The sequence below is a fragment of the Schistocerca piceifrons genome, chromosome 7, assembly GCF_021461385.2.
Source record: "Schistocerca piceifrons isolate TAMUIC-IGC-003096 chromosome 7, iqSchPice1.1, whole genome shotgun sequence".
NCBI classification, from domain to species: Eukaryota; Metazoa; Arthropoda; class Insecta; order Orthoptera; family Acrididae; genus Schistocerca; species Schistocerca piceifrons.
Window position 1 is genome coordinate 566,638,652 of NC_060144.1, and position 19,271 is coordinate 566,657,922.

General features: G+C 38.9%; 1 protein-coding gene across 2 annotated transcripts in view; it reads left to right on the plus strand.

Moving 5' to 3' along the window:
• LOC124804885 (synaptic vesicle glycoprotein 2B) overlaps window positions 1–19,271 on the plus strand; it is a 391,228-nt gene that overhangs the window by 309,204 nt on the left and 62,753 nt on the right. For both annotated transcript variants that reach the window (XM_047265251.1, XM_047265253.1), the window contains exons 3-4: window positions 10,235–10,288; window positions 18,560–18,640. In XM_047265251.1, coding sequence (XP_047121207.1) covers window positions 10,235–10,288; window positions 18,560–18,640 — 135 coding nt within the window. The remainder of the gene's footprint in view (window positions 1–10,234; window positions 10,289–18,559; window positions 18,641–19,271) is intronic.

Consider the following 19,271-nt stretch of genomic DNA (forward strand, 5'->3'; position numbering starts at 1 on the left):
TCTCCGTTGAACTGTGGATGAAAAGGTGCGCTTGTGATGTGACGAATCCTGTTGACTGTACAGAATTGGACCCTCGAGGCAAAATATGGATTGCTAGGCTTGAAGAGTGCAACAAGTCGTCATAGAGTGCATGAGGTATCACAAAAGGCTACTTGCTATATGCATCACTGACAATCAGCCAACAAGTGTTCCAGTAGGTTCCAGCAAAATCCGACCACTCCTAAGGCACTTCAGGCTTTGGCCAGTCAAAGAACTAATCAGGAGGGGCTGCCCGGTGTTCCACTCACATATGGCTCCGAGCCATCATTTGCTCTATTTGCGAGTCCATTCCAGACCACGTGTGATGGTGGTGAGCTAATTGTACGGTGTGAACCCTGCACCAGTGGCACATATGAAATAGACTAAGAACATGTCTCTCAATAACCTTTGAAATCACCACACATGATTGTTTAGATTCAATGTGTAGCAGTAGGGCACTTTGTAGCACAGACAAGTCATGCTGATGTGCAAATATTGGTAAACCACAGGGCTAACAATTTGGTTCACAGTGCGAGGCCAACCTGTGCAGAGATAGTGCAAGAGAATCTATAAGTCCAGATCTGCTGCCATTACCTGGGTGATCTTCTGGTGATCCAATGGAAACTTGTCCAGCACATCTGAGTCCTATGCATCAGTGTGGCAACAAGATGCTTCTGATGCATAGAAGTATACATCCAGTCCCAGGGGAAGATGCGAAAGTGTGTCTGCATTGACTTGCTTGGATGTAGGCCTGTACATTATCTCGTATTGGTAGAACAGTAAGAGGAGAGAGCAGTGTTACAATTTCTGTGCAGTGCAGTGCAGTTTGGAATGGGCTTGACTGGCTTGAAAACTGAGTGCAAAGGCTTGTTATCAGTGACCAGATAGCACTTTCTTCCATACAAATACTGATGATATTTAGTCACTCCATAGATGATGCACATATCCTCTGCCATGCACCTCACTGTGGTTTGCAGGGTATATATGTAGCTGTAGATGATGGCAAGACCCTCCTTCTCTATTTGTGAATAGTTGCTCTGAGCTTTGTTAAGCAATTTGGAGATGAAGACTATTGATCTGTGAGCAGAATCAATCCTGTGCAAGAATATAACACTAATGCCATATGAAGAAGCATTCACGGTCAAGACTACAGGTTTGGAAGGATCAAAATGAACTAGGCAACAGTCCCAGAGCAAATCATCTTTCATTAGTCAAAAAGCAGTGTCACGTTCCTGGGACCACATAACAGGTATCTTCTTGTGGTGAAGATGGTGCAGTGGTGCTGCAATCTACTCTGCATTTGGAATGAAATGGATGTAATGTGTCAGCTCCTCTAGCACTGCCTGAAGTTCAGTAACTTTCTTTATAGGTTTGAGGTCATGAATGGTCTGCAAGAGCAACTGCATTGGAAAAACGTCCTGAGAATTAATTATTTGGCCCAAGTACTCAGTCTCAGTTTGATAGAACACACACTTGCTTCTGTTGCATTTAAGGCCTGCCTCTAATAACACTTGGGACAGGATGTTTTGTCTAACCTGATACCTCTATATCATCTAAATAATTTGTACATGAAGGCATAAATGCGGTTAATTGTTCCAAATAATGCTCAAAAATTGCTGCTGCAGATGCACTACCAAAAGTAAAATGTGTGTTAATAACATACTCTTGCTGTGATTGTTCATCTAAAGGGATCTCAAGGTAGGCGTTATGTAATTCAATCGTAGAGAAGTAACGACTAGCTCCCAAACAGTCCAAAAGTTCATCAGGTCGAGGCAAGTGAAATGAATCAATCACTCTTTGGGGTTTTACTGTTTCCTTAAAGTCTGCACAAATACACAGTTTGCCTGAAGGCTCCTAGACAAATACTAATGGAGATGCCCACTAACCATCCGTGTTGGGTGCAATAGTGCCACTGCCCTGCCTCTGTGAAAGTTCCTGAGCAACTTGTTTGTGGATTCCATGTGGTGCAGTGCAAGCCCTGAAGAAGCAAGGCTGTGCAATGTCTTTCATGGTCACAGGTGTAATAGAATTAGAAGCTTCTCCTAAGCCATCGGCAAACAGGTCTTTTAATTCAGCGCACAACTGAGCAACACTGTCCTTCAAATCAAAATGATTAACTGACAACACAGTGTCTACAGCATGCAACCCAAACAGATCAAGGCCAAATATATTTGCAGCGTTCCGTGAACACAAAATCTGGAATGTCAAAGTTTTTCGCAAATTCTGGTATCCAGTGGGAAGGCTGCAAGAACTTAACACTGGAATGTCTTGTTTCTTATATACTGTAAGTGCGGTATGTGATTTCTGCAGATTGGCCTTGCCAAAAAGGTCATGAGTATTGCGTTTGAGCAAACAAACTGAGGTGCACATATGTAATTGCAATTGAATAGTTTGGCCAGATATCACAAGGTCCACAAAGAGTTTGTTAGAGTAGCACTGCACTGAAGAAGAAGCTACTGATTTCTTGAATTGTGAACTACCACACTTCTGTTCCACACTAGAAGCTCTGTTTGGTTCAGAATACACAACTATACAGCAAAGTTTGATTTCTGTGGCCGTATATTAGGAGAGGGAGACTTCTTTCTCTGTAAGAATAGCACTTGAACATGTCTGTTCTTTCCACATGAAAAACAAGTTGTGTTTCTTGACGGGCATAAGTGACGCTTATTTGCTGAGAAGCAGCGCAGGCAAGACTTCACACTCGAATGTTCCTGTCCTGGCTGTCTATGTGGCTGGCTATGCTGAGCCCGAGTAGGCCGCTGTGTGCTCGACTTGGAAGCGACCTGCTTATGCAGCTGCGCAGTGCTATTGCTAGGTGCTACAGCAAAAATGTTGACTGATTGAAAACTGTCTACGGCACTATGAAAGGAATCTTGGTAGTCTGTAATTTGCAAACATTGCTGCAGGGATGGGTTGAGATACTTGAGAATCTGTTCCATTATTCTATTATCAGCCACATACTGGGTAATGGTGTCACATATTACAAGGTCACTGTAATGCTTGCCACACTCACAATTAAACTTACACTGCCTAGTAAGCCCTTGCATATCTGTCATCCACTGTCTGTAAGTTTATCCTGACAGTTTCTTTAGTGTAAAAAATGTAAACCTGACAGCTGACACTTGAACTTGCTCATTACACAGGCCAACGAAAATTAAAAAAAAAAACTTTTTTCACTTTGATAGCTGATCTTCATAGATTTTTATGAGCTGAATCCAAATCTAGCTTTAGTTTTTTTGTATCACCCATGGTTTTTGAGCAATATGCTTTTTATTATATAGTATAAAAATCCTATGCTATACAGCAAATGGGGAAACTAATGAAATGATTTGTTACAACATAAGCAAGGTTTTTATTTACAGTAAGCTACTTAAAACAATGGTATGTGTTAATAGAGGTTTTACTTGTCAGCTGGAATTGGTTTGTATTTTCTTTCTCTTTTTTTCTTTGAAGCTTCTTGTGTAGCTTTTTCTACGATGAGTCACTTGCTGAACTTCTCGGTGAAGTGACCAACAGCAGTCCCTCATCATGTTGGTGTTCCAGTGGCCTTAGTAGCATTTTTCCATCACTTTAATGTCCTGGTGAAAATGCTCTCCTTGATCCTTACAAACATCTCCCATATTGTCCGGGAAGGAATCAAGGTGACTGTTCAAAAAGTTAACTATCAGACTCACTAAACATCCTAAAGTTTTAAACTACTTTAACATTGTAGCTATAATAGAAACATATTTTGGGTCCTTTTCAATGTCTTAAGAACTTTGTAACGACTTGCTTGAATGATACCCATGCTTCTTTCTCATTTATTGTCATTATAGATTCAAAGTTAACATCAATTTTCTAATGTCAGGTCTGACAAAGATGCCTTTTTTTAGTTTAGCTTCTGAAAGGTGTGGAAACTTTTGGCAGAGATACCTAAAAGATGGTCCATCTTTAGGCAAAGGCTTTACAAACTGTTTCATTATGCATAACTTTATATGTGGAAGTGGTAGGAGTATGGTTTTCAGATCAACAAGGTTTCTGCGTAGAATGTTCTTCTCACCAGGTTTTAAAGACTCCCTCACAGGCCAGCTCTTCCTGCACTAGTGTTGATCCCTAGCCCTACTGTCCCATTCACACAAGAAACATAGAAACTTGGTAAAGCAACCTTGCTGACCAAGGAGTATGCATGTTACTTTTAGATCACCACGTATCATCCAACCACGAGCAGAATAGCCTATTTTATTCAGCATTATTTCTAGGTTGTCATAGCTTTCTTTCATATTTACAGAATGTCCAACAGGTATAGATGCATACATGTTACCATTGTGTAATAAAACAGCCTTTAAACTAGTTTTGGATGAGTCAATAAACAGCCTCCAGTCGTCCTTTTTGTATTCATCAGACCGGGAATGTCTGAACAGTTTACTAAATAACCTTGTTGAAAAAACTTGGAAGATTGCTGATCTCTCTCTCTTTCTATACATGTATATGCTGGTTCCAGCTGCCAATAAGTTCTTTACTTTTAATCTAGAGCCAAGCAATTCAGCTTTTTCTTTCGTTAAGCCCAGATCCCTAACCAAATTGTTAAGCTCGGTCTGAGCAAACAATTTGGGCTCTAGACTTTCTGTATTACAATGGAATTCATCAACTGGTTCATGTAAATTCAGATTGTACATCGGAAAATACTTCTGTTGGAATAGAATTTAAATCATCTGGTTGTTCAGGAACTGGCGAATCTACACCATGCCCTACTGGTCGGATGGCGGACAGAAGGTTAGGGTAGCTTATTACCTTCTTGTTCTTTGAATTATGACCAGTAATCAACACTGCAAAAGTAGTAACCATCAGAACGATTTCTTGGCTCCCTCCATATCATAGGAATAGAAAATCTGAAGGCTTTTTTCTCTTTTTTGGACAATTTTCTCAGATCTGCAACACACACTTAACATACCTTATGCAGCGCCCAAGATTTATCTTAATCACCAAGTTTAGATCCAAAGTATGACAGATAAACCTTTTTCACAAAGTCTGTAATGTTTCTTTGGTGTTTTTTAATCACAAATTCACCACAAATATAACAAAAACTGTCAACAGAGCTTTTACACCCATGATTAGCCATTGTACTGAGCACATGCACAGGAAACAGGAAAGTGAGGTTAGGTTGACAGTAAACAAAACACCATCTGTTAACACAAAAATAGAATTGACCTTTTTTTGCCAGCAAATGTTTTTCAGCAGTGCTTCCAACGTCATCTACAGTCATTACACCTCCTTTGTAAATTATTTTAACTATATAAAAGCTGTTAAATTCTTTTAAAAATCGCTTAATTTCATAAATTTAACTGTAAAATGTGAAGAAATGGTGGGTGATACAGTTTTTTAAGTATCGTATTTGGATTTCCCACCCTAAAAAACACAAGAATAAGGTATTTTCAGCAAAACGTTTTTCCATCATTGGCCTGTGTTATCATAGTTATTCAAAGCCTGGATTAAATCCTCAAAGTTCACAAGTTCTGGCTGCAAAATGGAGAACAGTTTGGAGCACAATCGATAGACTGACACATTGGCCATTGATAAGAAAAAAGATTGTTTAATAATAGCTGGTACTGGTGCGCAGATGGATGAGCTTCAAACTGAGCCTTTTCAAACGGGTGAAATGGAGGCACTAATGATGGTTGCATAAGTTGAGGTGCTGCTGTAGTTGGTGACATCTGATTGCAAGTCTTATTGGATGCCACCTGCATTTGAGTGAATCCGATCATCATCTCAGTAAGTTGTGTAATTTGTTGCATCTGTAACTGAAGAAACTGTGTTAGAATGAGTGCTCATGCCAAAAGTACTTTCAATTGTAGCACCACTAAAGGCAAGGCAGGCATGGAACAGTGGGTTAGCCATAGCAAAGCAAAAAATACTACAGTTAAATCAATGTGTGACAGCAGAAACAAGTAAACTGAATAAAAGTGGTGAGCGCGTATCTGAAACAGAAATATCTGCAAGCACAAATGGTAAAAGTGCAAACAAAAATGTCCAGAATGCAATCAAGAAATAGGTGACAAAGGAAGAAAAATGATGGGTCATTGTACGTTTGACACAGTTCATCGCCAGATGTTGTGCCGTGCATTGGCAACCGTTAGGGCCTCATTGGTAATGACAAATGGACTGAAGGTGGCCAAAGGATTTGTCGCCATAGAGATCTGGACAGACAAGCAAAAAATTAGTAGATACAAACGCAATTTCAACAAATATAGTATGCTCAACTTATTCTGAAGAACTGCTACACTATTGACAACTTGTTGCAGCCATGGCTAGCAATAAGCAAGTCCTGACATAGATACACATCTATATACACTGAATGTTTGTGGCAGAGCTAACTGTCAATAACTTAGACTAATGATCAATACCAGCTAGCAACAAGGGACTTTTGCTAGAAACTTGGAGCAATAAGTAGAAGTTGAAGCAGAACTAGAAGACTGGTGCCCAGGTGGCCTCTAGCTTTGTCAAAAATATTTGAAAAGGTTGTATCCACTTCCATGTGGGCAAGAATTTCTAAAGCAAAGGTCTATCTTGCTGGCAGGTCAACAGGGAGCAACTTGTACACATGGGTAATTTTGAATGGATAGCAAAGAAAGATGTTTCGTAGGTTTTTACACATCATGCTCACAGGTATGTCCAATGTTCGGGCAATTCTCTGTACACTACACATTTGCACACCACCACTTGTCTCCTCCTGCATTGCTGTGGCCACTGCTTCCACTGATGTTGAATCAGTTCATTTCCTCGCTCTACCAGCTTGCACACCAAAAGAACCCATCTTTTCAAATTTCTGAATCATATTCTCCAGACCCATGGCAGTCATCGGGCCAATACCTTTCTTCAAACCCTTAAGTGTCTGAAACTTCTGCAGAGCAATGTGTGCACAGTAATAATTGTTGTAATACATCTTTACAAGCAGAGCGTGATTCTGCATTGAGACAGTCATGGCAAACGTCGCAGACACGAAAGGAGGAAAAGCCGTGTACCCAATGTGTGTATACCTACTTCAGTGGGCCGTACACGTGACAGGTGTTTTCATTTATGTATTCTGACACAACAGCGCTATCTATTGATCAATTTTCACACTATTTTTTTTTCTGCCATAAGTTGCCCCCCTTCTCTGATAATATTCTGTTGCAATTTAACGTCATTCTGACCAGTGGTGTTATTTCTATAGCGTTTTGAAAGTTTAACTTTAATCCAGTGTTTTTGTGTGTGTGTGTGTGTGTGTGTGTGTGTGTGTGTGTGTGTGTGTGTGTGTGTGTGTGTGTGTGTGTGTGTGTGTGTGCGCGCGCGTGTGTGTGTGTGTGTGTGTGTGTGTGTGTGTGTGTGTGTGTGTGTGTGTGTGTGTGTGTTTTCCACTTCAGAAGAAGGCATTTTGGCCAAACAATTAAATGTACAGCAGTCTTTTCATTGTGCCTGTCTGCTACTCACTGTATCCTCTATATGGTGAATAGCAATCTATCATTTTCATAAAATCATGCTCAAAAACACTAAAAATAGTATCCTTGACTAAAATATTAGTGACTCATAGTTGGAATCAGTCTTCTCATGCAAATACCTGGAATAATCACAAAGTCTCAGTAAGGCAGCTGACAGACTTCAGTTTTCTGGCAGAGTACTGAAGAAATGTAATTTACAAATGAAACTGCTTCCAAAATACTCACTAGACCCATCTTAGAATGTTACTTGCGTATATGGGACCTGTACCAAATATAGTAATGGAATATGTAACGTAAACAGAGAAGAGCAGCATGTGTGGTCACAAATTTGTTTAAAACCCTAAACAGTCTAACACTTGAGAATTGAAACCATCTGTATCATAAAAGCTTACTCACACAGTTCAATGAACTAGTACTAAGTGAGGAATCAAGGAGTGCACCACAATCCACTGTGTATTGCACCTGTAGTGACCACAGAAACATGATTAGACTAATAACAGCTTGTACAGAGGAAGCTAAGATGCGAGTCCTAATACACAACACAATCTCAAGTACTTTCATAGTGGTCTGCAGGGTATACAGGGTGAATCGCCTAAAACTTGTAATGCAAATATTGCAGGAATGGAAAGTGCTATTGATGTGTGGTTTTCACAGAATGGATTGGTTGCCAGGGGCTTGTATTGTTAGGCAATAAACAGAAAAGTGTATTTTTGTGCAAACATATACTTTTTTAAATGAAACACTGCCTATTGACTTTAACAGACTAAAAATAGGGTAAATTGGAATGTTAGAGTGATATTTGCTGCAGGATTGTAGTGTGAGTTGTTTACGAGATATTGTATTTTGATAAGATCCCATACCAATACTTGTTCGTGCCATTCAAACTGCATAATTGCAAAGTACGATGTTGATATGTTTGCTTACAGTGTGCTTGTATGTTCCTTGAGTGCACTGCAACACGCTGTGACATTCCAAGCAGTAGGTCATAAGTGGACTATGGGATTTAGCAATGCAGAAAAAGCTGACATGCTCACTGTGTATGGAGAATGTAGGAAGAATGCAGTTCATTCTTGTACAGTGTATAAGCTGAGATATCTCAGTTGAAGTCAACAATCTCAGCAGCTATTTATCAATTTCTTCAACTGGTTATGTGAAAGTGATAGTGTGACACCTAGACAACATAACAGAAGGAAACAAGTGATTACAGAAGTGCTCTTGCCGCTGTTGCAGTATATCTGCACTTTAGCTCCTGCACAATCAAGGTAGTGAAGTTAGTCAGGCAAGTGTCCTACACGTTCTCCATCGGCATAACTTCTGATGATGGGCATTAAGACAGGATACTCCAGATATATCTTGTTTAGAGATGAAGCCACATTTACCAATAATGACTAGGTAAACTGCCGAAACATGTACTACTGGTCTGTTGACAACAGTCATTGGCTTTGCCCTTGGGAATGTCAGCATCCATGGAGTGTAAACATGTGGAGTGGGATTGTGAACCAACAGCTCATAGGCCCATGTTTCAGAGACAGAACTCTGAAAGTGCAAAAGTATCACAGCCTCCTAACAGACCATCTTCCACAGCTGCTAGAAGATGCTCTTCTGCAGACTAGGAGGAACCTGTGGTACCAACATGATGGCCGTTCAGCCCATAGTGCACAAAGTACTACAGCATCTCTTCATGAATTGTTTCCATATCATTGGACTGGATGCGGAGGCCACATACCTCGTCCAGCTTGTTCCCCAGATTTGATGCCTGTATACTTTTTTCTGTGGGAAAATCTGAAAGACACCGTCTACCAGGACATATTAATTATATCTGATGGTACGTAATGACATATTACTGCAGCTTGCTTGTATATCTCTGTTGAAATGCTAGCGTGATGCAGCAGTTGTTTCATACCATACTGGAAGTGTGAATTGCCACTGCCAATGGTCATTTTAAACACAGCCTGTGATAATCAGTTGTCCAGTTACTGGTCAGAATCCACGTAACTACTATACGCACTTTTGTTGTTCTTTAGTGTGTGCTACCACTGGTATTGTGCAAGTTTCAGTGTGGGAACTTTTCAAAATATGATATCTCTTAAATGGCTTGGCCTAGAATCTTGCAACAAATGCCACTGGCATTCTAATTTGAACTACTTTTAATTTGTTAATGTCAATAGGCATTGTTCCATTTAAAAATGTGTGTGTTTTTACAAAAAATATGCTTTCTAAGTATGATTATGATCTGTTTATTGGCTACAATACAAACTCCTGATCAACAATCCATTTTTTGAAAACCACCCATCAAAAGCACTTTTCATTTCTGCATTATTTGCAGTGCAAGTTTTAGGTACTCCCCTGTATATGTAGATATAGAACACAAGTCTCTTGCTAACACTACTCACCTGTGATGACGCAAGTCATTTGTAATTGTTTCTCTTGAGAAATTATTTTGTATCTGGAAAAACAGCAAAGGATACTGTCCTAAACAGTTACAGTTCAATGATCCTCTGCCAAACTCTGTTCCAAAAACTAGCACAAGTAATGGTATTGTAATTACAGTTTCCCATTTTCACCACCCTTCAGTCATTTAATGAAATGCCACTGCATCTTTTGCTTCTGATTATTACTAGAACATATCATTGTTGATGGATTTTGAATTAGTCTTACCTTGTCTCTCCAAATGTCTATTATAATTTACTGTTTGTGACCTTTTAATAGCCAGTCACTTTCCTCCTGGAACTTAATTTTAATCAGTGGCATTATTTTTTCAGATGATGTGAAGGACGATCGTGCAAACGGCTGCTCAAAAGATATTGAACTTGGAGGTAAGTAAAGAAAAATAGAACCATTCAAAGTGTATGTAAAAGTTTGTTACTTGGGAGAGTACAGTTGGACTGATGGGAGTTCAAGATTGTATTTACTTGATTCATTGATCAGAAATAATAAATTGGAATCACAACCAGTAGTTAAGTGAAAAAAGTGTGTAACTTGTTGGGAGGATTAACGACTGCTACAGGGTGGTGGGAGCGGTCTTCATGTTTGTCAGGATGGGCTTGCCCTCACCTGGGCCATCTTGGGTTCTTTTTGATAGCTTTGGAGACAGGAGGGACACTGTGGGAAACTGCGAACAAACAATCAGTGCACATAAGCAGTTTGTCATTAATCAATTAAACTCAGAAAGTCATCCGAGTGCGCCTCCATCTCTGTCACAGTTTAGCTCATTGCGGTGGGCGAGTGGTCAGCAGCATTAGACACAACTGGGAGACGAGCTGCCTACACAAAACTCAGCAGTGGTGTCCAGGGCAATGGACAGCAGCTGTGCTGGAGGTGTGGAGCAGCCAATGCCCTCTTCTCCCTTGTTGTGGTGGCACCCAGTGTCTGACCCTGGACCAAAGGCTGGAGAACAGCAGCGGGGTGCCGGCAGACTTTGGCAGCAGATATGGTGAAGAGGTACTGAGAAGAGTGGGAGAGAAAAGGCAGTTACTAGATGTAATAAAGAGAAGAAAAAGAAATTGGATTGGGCATATATTAAGAAAGAATGACGGACTGATAAAAACAGTTTTAGAAGGTTATGTAGAAGGGAAAAGAAAGCGAGGAAGGAAGAGATTCCAGATACTGGATGACATGATGGACGGTACAACATACAGCAGCCTTAAGAAGGAAGCAATGGATCGCAGAAAATGAAGAGGCAAAGGACCTGCTAATATAGCAGATAACTGATGATGATGATGATGGTGGCAAATGGCCCTGTAGAGCCAGTGGCAAGAGTGTCAGCTGCCATTGGTCTGGACAGTCAGGCGGATATCCTCAGATTGTGGCCAAACGACGGCAGTGGTGCTAGGGACACAGTTATGGCACAAACGACGAAGTTGCGTCAGTAGATCTCGTAGTGATAATGACACATGGCAAGTGTTGTGCATGACCCTACAGTGCCATTGTGACCTACTTGGCAGGGCCATGGTTTAAATGCAGCTGCTCAGTGCTTACTTCATGGAAGGGACTGCATTTCTGTGTCACCGCTGGAACGTCTTGAATGGGGTCAGTGAGCGATGTCCGTCTATTGGCATGTGTCAGTGTCAAACTGCAGAAGTTTCCTAGTGTCCCAGGCCATGGCACGTCAAATTAAGATGACACAAAAGCAGCTGCTTCTGCTGAGTTGCTGAACTGGCAGCAGCCTCAACTCGCGACAGTCGAGGTTTGGTCCCGAATTCTCTGTATGGCTCTGGCATTGCCTCCCCTATTACAAGTGAGTAGATTTCAAAATATGAGTGCTGAGACTGTACAGTCTTCACCATTAAATCAAAGACATTTATGGAGACAATATTACTGAGTTGTCTGTTTAGTTTAAAAAAAATAATGTATATGAATAACACTGTGCTTTATGAGTCATTTCCATAAAGTCTGATTAGTCTAATCTAATTATACAGGTTACAATATTAACACCAGTTGTTTAATTGTGGTAAATAACTTCAACAGTAATATAGCATTGAGTCTCAGAACATGACTCGATGAATATTCGGTCAAGACTGACTATGATTCTACTGTGACTGACTGTTACTGATTGAGGTCAAGTAGCGATTGCTGTGCCACTGTTGGTAGTGTTTTTTAAGGATTCACATAAGAAAGATTTTAAAAATAGTGAATTATAAATTACATATTGATATTAAATGCCAGGCAATACTTCTACAAGTTAGAAATGAAATTAGTTTGATTACACCTTCTTTTTCTTCTTCTTCTTCTTCTTCTTCTTTTTCTTGTGTCATTGTCGCACATCAGTGCTGGGTTGGCAGTGTTATTAACAGATTGGGTATGGTTAGTTTAAGGGTGGCAGGATGCCCTTCCAGCCACTACTCTGTTAACCACCCAGGGATGGAATGTGCATGCCCCAACTTTCTGCATTCAGTGTTATTCTACATCTACTTCTGGATGACACATGAATATTCTGCAATTCACATTTAATTGCTTGTCAGAGAGTTCAAGAACCACTTTCCCTCTGTTTCCATACCATTCCACTCTTGAACAATGAGCAGAAAAAACAAATGCTTTCTGTCTTTGTGAGCTGTCATTTCTCTTATTTCGTTACACTGATAACTTCTTCATGTGTAGGTGGGTATCAACAAAATATTTTTGCATTCAGAGGAGAAAGTTAAAGATTGAAATTTTGTGAAAAGATCTTGCTGTAACAAAAAACACCTCTGTTTTAATTATTGCCACCTCATCTCATGTATCACATCCTTGACTCTTTCACCCCCATTTCACGATAATAGAAAATGAGCTGCTCTTCTTTGATCTTTTTCAATGGCTTCCATCAGTCCTATCTGTTAAGGATCTGATACTGCACCATAATACTTCGGCAGAGGATGGACAAGTGTAGTGTAAGCAATTTCTTTAATGGATTTGTGCCATCTTCTAAATGTTCTGCCAATAAAACATAGTCTGTGGTTCGCTTTCCTCACAATGTTATCTGTGTGATCATTCTAGTTTAAATGTTCATAATTGTTATCCCTAAGTATTTAGTTGAATTGAGTGCCTTTAGGTTTGTGTGATGTATCGTGTAACTGAAATTTAAAGGATTCCTTTTAGCACTCATATGGATGACCATAAACTTTTTATTAATTAGGGTCAATTGACATTTTTCACATCATACAGATATCTTGTCTAAATCATTTTGAAATTGATTTTGATATACTGATGGCTTTACTGGACAGTAAATGACAGAATTGTGTGCAAACAATCTGAGATGGCTACTCTGATTGTCCCATAAATCATTCAGAATATTAGAAACAACAGATAACTTCTTATCTCTTACTACAAACTGTGATTTTCCTGACAAGAAATTATGAAACCAGTCCACATCTGAAATGATACTCCATATGCATGCAATTTGATTAGAAATCACTTGTGAGTTATGGTGTCAAAAAGCTTTTGTAAATCTAGAAATATGGAATCAATCTGAGGTCATCTATCAATAACACTCATTACCTCATGATAATAAAGAGGGCAATTTCAACTCAAATCATAAAATATTTTCATTTTATCTTGGTTTTTGTAAAATGTATATTTTGAAAAATTTATATTTTGTAAATAACTCTTAAAACAGTAGAGAAAAAATATATAGCTAATAAACCAAAAGTACTGGAGCCGTGACAGATTACCGGATACAAATGGAATAATTATAAACAATATCTTGTCTGCTCCAGCTATCTGTATTATTTAAATATTTTGTGCTAAAAATTTAAAAAAATCACATTTTTACAAGTTTTTTTTTGAGTTATGTACTTCAAAACCTCCATCACAAAACTTATGAAAATAGCACAATATATTGTTTGGTAACTGCGTTAGTAGTTACTGCAACCTCAGTGGGCAATATTTTTTTGTATAAAGCTTTAGAAATTTTTCGACATTCTGCATATTCCACATTATTGAATTTCTAGTGCAAAATATGCATGTTGGCAACACTGTTTCCAGCTCCGTACTTTTGTAATAAATGAGTGAGAACTTGCATGTGAATCATTCTGCATAGAATTTTGTTTGCTTTGACCTTTTCAAAATGGTTCAAATGGCTCTGAGCACTATGGGACTCAACTGCTGTGGTCATAAGTCCCCTAGAACTTAGAACTACTTAAACCTAACTAACCTAAGGACATCACACACATCCATGCCCGAGGCAGGATTCGAGCCTGCGACTGTAGCAGTCGCACGGTTCCGGACTACGTGCCTAGAACCGCGAGACCACCGCGGCCGGCTACTTTGACCTTTTCGTTAGATACATTGTCATTGATGAAATACAGTAATGGAAGAGCGAGCTATGTTGAATCATTCTGCATATAGTTTAATCTTGGTTTGAGCTTTTTGTTAGATCCCTTGTCATTGAGGAAAGATATTAGTGAAACAGTGAGGTGTGTGGACTATGAAAAAAGGCACAGGAAGGTGATATTAAGAAAAGTGAAAAACACTTCATAATTGTTAGTTATCTGTCAGAGATATTGCAGAAATATCTTGGTCCCCAAGTAACTGTGTTACCATGACATCCATTGTGCAGGAACTGCTATACTTGCTATAACAAGAAATTTAGTGATAACCCACCTGAACGGAGTGTGGAACAGAAGAAGACAGTGCAGATGTTTAAATTCCTGGGTGTTAAGTTGCTGATGTGTTGAATCTTAGGACTTCCGTTATGGCCCCTAATATATCCCCCTTTAAATGCCAAAGCAAGATGAGAAACACAAGAAGAAAACAGAATGTACAAAGAAAAGTGGAAGAACTTGAAACAAGTTTTACAAAAGCAACATCTTCAGAACTTTGTGAAGTGTATGATGTAGATGTACTTTGCGCAGAACCTGAAGATGTGCACCCATCATGATGTGTGGTTTCAAAACCTAAACACTGCTATCTTGGCAGCCACCAATACTGAGAAGATACAATTATTGACACTGATACTTGATGGCTATGCCAAGCAGCAGATACAGAAATACGTACTTGTTTCCTCACATTATTTAATTTCAAAATCTCATGAAATAAAGAATGAAAAAGGTATTTTGGTGTGCCCAGACTCCTACTGTGAGCAACCACTGCAGGATGATACTGCTGTATCTTCTTCTAGTGCATGTGAGTGTGAGAGCGCCGAGTTGGGTGACACTGTATGTGTGTATTTGAATCTGCAACCAACTACACCAGTGCGGGCTGGCCACTGGAAGCTGACTGTAGGAGGCATGCTTGCAGCACAGTCTCTGCCATGCCATCACAACTTGTGCATATATATGCACAGGGCATTCCTGACTGACCCTCTCTCAGCTATTCAAGTTTGTATCATGCACAACCATGTTCTGTGTTTTGTAGATTACCAAGAGGCTATTTTCATTATTGTTCAGAGGTTTTGAATAAAGCCATATTTGTGTGATTTAAGTGCAGTATCATCAGGTTTATTTATTATGGATGCCATGCTACCGGCCCTGACTGAACAGCTTACTTAGGCTGTGGCCAATTTGTCGGCTTCTGTTAATAGACAGGTACCATTCCATTGGCCCATTCACCCACTTTTCCTCCATATTACCTTAGTGAATATGGTGTAAAAGGTAAAAAAATATTCAACAGTGTTATTAAAAGAAGCATATCTTGTATTGAGACAGGAGAACACAAATTTTAATACTGATCTCACAAAATTCCACCCCTCATGACAAAATGGGTAAAATGCGAGACAGTGAAGGAGGTATGTGCATGTATTTACTGTGCTAATTTGAATTTTATTTGTTTCACCATAAATAGTGTAACGAGGAATGCTGTTGTGTAATATGTCAAGAACCTCAAGAAAATTGTTTGTTGTATGAGTGTGCTGTCTGTCCTGGTACTGAAGGGATGACTGTTGCAGCATTACCCCTTCAGGATACTGACAATGACATAATCTATGCATTGTTGGAGGGGGAAAATTTGGTGAAGAAGGCAATGGGAGCTATGGAAGTTTATTGCAGAGGTTAGGCATTGGGTCATGGAAGAAGTAGCTCATCATCATATCCACAGTAGTCAGAGACAGTTCATGTTGTTGTTGTTGTTGTTGTTGTTGTCTTCAGTCCAGAGACTGGTTTGATGCAGCCCTTCATGCTACTCTATCCTGTGCAAGCTTTTTCATCTCCCAGCACCTACTGCAACCTACATCCTTCTGAATCTGTTTAGTGTAGTCATCTCTTGGTCTCCCTCTATGATTTTTACCCTCCATGCTGCCCTTCAATACTAAATTAGTGATCCCTTGATGCCTCAGAACATGTTCTACCAATTGATCCCTTCTTCTAGTCAAATTGTGCCACAAGTTTCTCTTCTCCCCAGTTCTGCCGAACCTCCTCGTTAGTTACATGATCTACTCATCTAATCTTCAGCATTCTTCTGTAGCACCATATTTCGAAAGCTTCTATTCTCTTCTAGTCTAAACTATCTATCGCCCATGTTTCACTTCCATACATGGCTGCACTCTCTACAAATACTTTCAGAAAACACTTCCTGAGACTTAAATCTATACTAGATGTTAGCAAATTTCTCTTCTTCAGAAACACTTTCCTTGCCATTGCCAGTCTATATTTTACATCCTCTCTACTTCGACCATCATCAGTTACTTTGCTCCCTAAATAGTAAAGCTCATCTACTACTTTAAGTGTCTTATTTCCTAATCCAATTCCCTCAGCATCATATGATTTAATTATGCTACATTCCATTATCCTTGTTTTGCTTTTGTTGATGTTCATCTTATCTCCTCCTTTCAAGACACTGTTCATTCTGTTCAACTGCTCTTCCAGGTCCTTTACTGTCTCTGACAGAATGACAGTGTCATTGGCAAACCTCAAAGTTTTTATTTCTTCTCCATGAATTTTAATTCCTACTCCAAATTTTTCTTTTGTTTCCTTTACTGCTTGCTTAATATACAGACTGAATAACATTGGAGATAGGCTACAATCCTGTCTCACTCCGTTCTCAATCACTGCTTCCCTTTCATGCCCCTCGACTCTTATAACTGCCATCTGGTTTCTAGAGGCAAGATGGTTATGAGAGTTCAACTCATTTCTTAATTGTATTACAGGAGTAAAACTCCACACTGTGGTAGGAAAAGGTACACGTTTTCAAGAGCAATAGGTTGGCTGGAAATTATAACACCAATTTAGGGCACAAAGCAATACAATACATACTCCACTATGATAATAAAGCTAATTGCATTAGAGGATCTCAGTCTGTGACACAACAAAATGTTATACAACACTTCAACACTGCTTTGCTACTGAAATATTTAACTTTATTCCTTTTTACAAATTGTTTTTTAACTTCCTTGTTATGTACTGATAAACCTCTTACTCTTTAAAGAATCAAACTCTCATGTAAAAAAACAGCTGCAAATGTATCATTATTTTAAAAACGCATTATAAAATATTTGATTTTATAGATCTTAAGCGAGAAAAAGTTAGAAAAGGTTTGAAAATATATTTAAAGTTTGTTGGAAGTTACTAAATACTTTCATTACCAAACACTGGATGAGTATAGCCAGGGTGATTTGCACCCCATTCTGAGCAAAAGCTAGTTACTCAGTAATCTCAATGTTTCTAATGTCATATCTCTTAAGGTGTATACCATATGAGAATATAATTTTGCAGATACATTCAGTGGTATATTTGCATAGTGTATGCAAATTGTGTTGCAAAGAGAGTTCATAGTAAAGGAGTTATAAATTAAAACATTAAGCCTGATGCACTAGTTTTATTGCATGAAAAGCAAAAATGTAGTAAAGAATGCATTTTCTTGGCATTTAGGGGGTGTCAGTGAGAAACAGTTTCATAAGGGTTTGAAATTATGTGTAAAGTTTGTTGCAAGTCAACAAGTGCTTTCATTCTAAAACAGTAGATGAATATTCTCTGGGTATTTGCATGCAGCCATTTACTCTGCATCAAGAAATATGCCACAGTTCCTAACTGTAATACTTGTCTTACTGCATTAAATATTTAAGATAAGATTTTGGCTTTTCATGGTTAGAGTATGACAGCATTTTAATTTTTTAAATTTGGTCAACAATTCTGTGATATATTAAAAATCAAATTTTTGCTGCCCCTGAAAGCTGCTAGATAATCAGCCTGCTACTAGAAACATGAACTGGGATAGCCATTTAGACGATCAGTTTGAATACTGTATAATTGTTATAAACTAAACATAAGAAAGAAATTCATTATAAATAAAATATTATCTGAAACTATTAAAACCAGTTCTGTAACATCTATACAGTAGACACACTGGCAACATCAGGAGCTTTATATTATGTCAAAAAGTTTGTGTGGTAAAAGAAATGCCTTTGGAGTGTGAACAGTCTCTGACAGACATCAGAAGTGGTTCATAAGGAGTGAGAAAGGCCGCAAGTGTTCATGACTCTGGTCCAGTGATACTTGTGCAGCAATTTCTTGTGGTGGTGGATGTGGATGGCACAGTCATCATGGTAGTAGTTAGGGGTAGCAGTGGTACCAAAGTTATATTTTTTTGGGCATAAAATTGGACAAAACATAGTTCCACATATTAATCTTGACATCTAGAAGAACGGAAATTATAGAAATTAATATCTTATTGTTTCACAGGCCTGGGAACTAAGGCTGACCAAGAAAAGACAAAGAGCAGCACAGAGAAGGCAGACTTTGAGACAGCAATAGAACTAACAGGTGAGATTGTTCTCAATAACTTGATGCTTAATATTCAGTATAAATGTTAGATAAATTTGTCTACTGCAATTAAACTTTGTTGCTTCACTATGTTTCTTCACAGTATTGCAGTTTTAATATGTTAAAAATTTATGCTTATGAACTCCCATTGTAGTTCTACTTAGTTGTCTAATCCACAGATTCCATTGTACACCATAAATCATTATTGTGGTGCAGCATGGGAGGAAAAAACCTGAGCCTCTGTACTTTTGCTGTTTATTTCATATGCTGTTTTCATTTCCCCATGCTGCATTGTTCTGTATAATTATGCAGTAGTTCCACATAAACTGTTCATTTCTTTCTTATTTGATCTATCATATTCAGTTTATGATCACTTGTGCCTTTTGCAATTCTGAGTGTTGTCCAGTACAACCTCCAGTACCTGCTTAAAGACTTAGGCTCTTCCCAGAACCATTCCCCTGAATCCATTTCCTTCTTCATCCCTCTGATACCCCGCACATCCCCCCTTCTACATGCTCCCAAAATTCACAAATACAACAATCCTGGATAGCCCATTATAGCTGGTTATTGTGCCACCACTGAAGGGATTTCAGCTCTCAATGACCAAGACCTCCAACCAATTGCACATAAT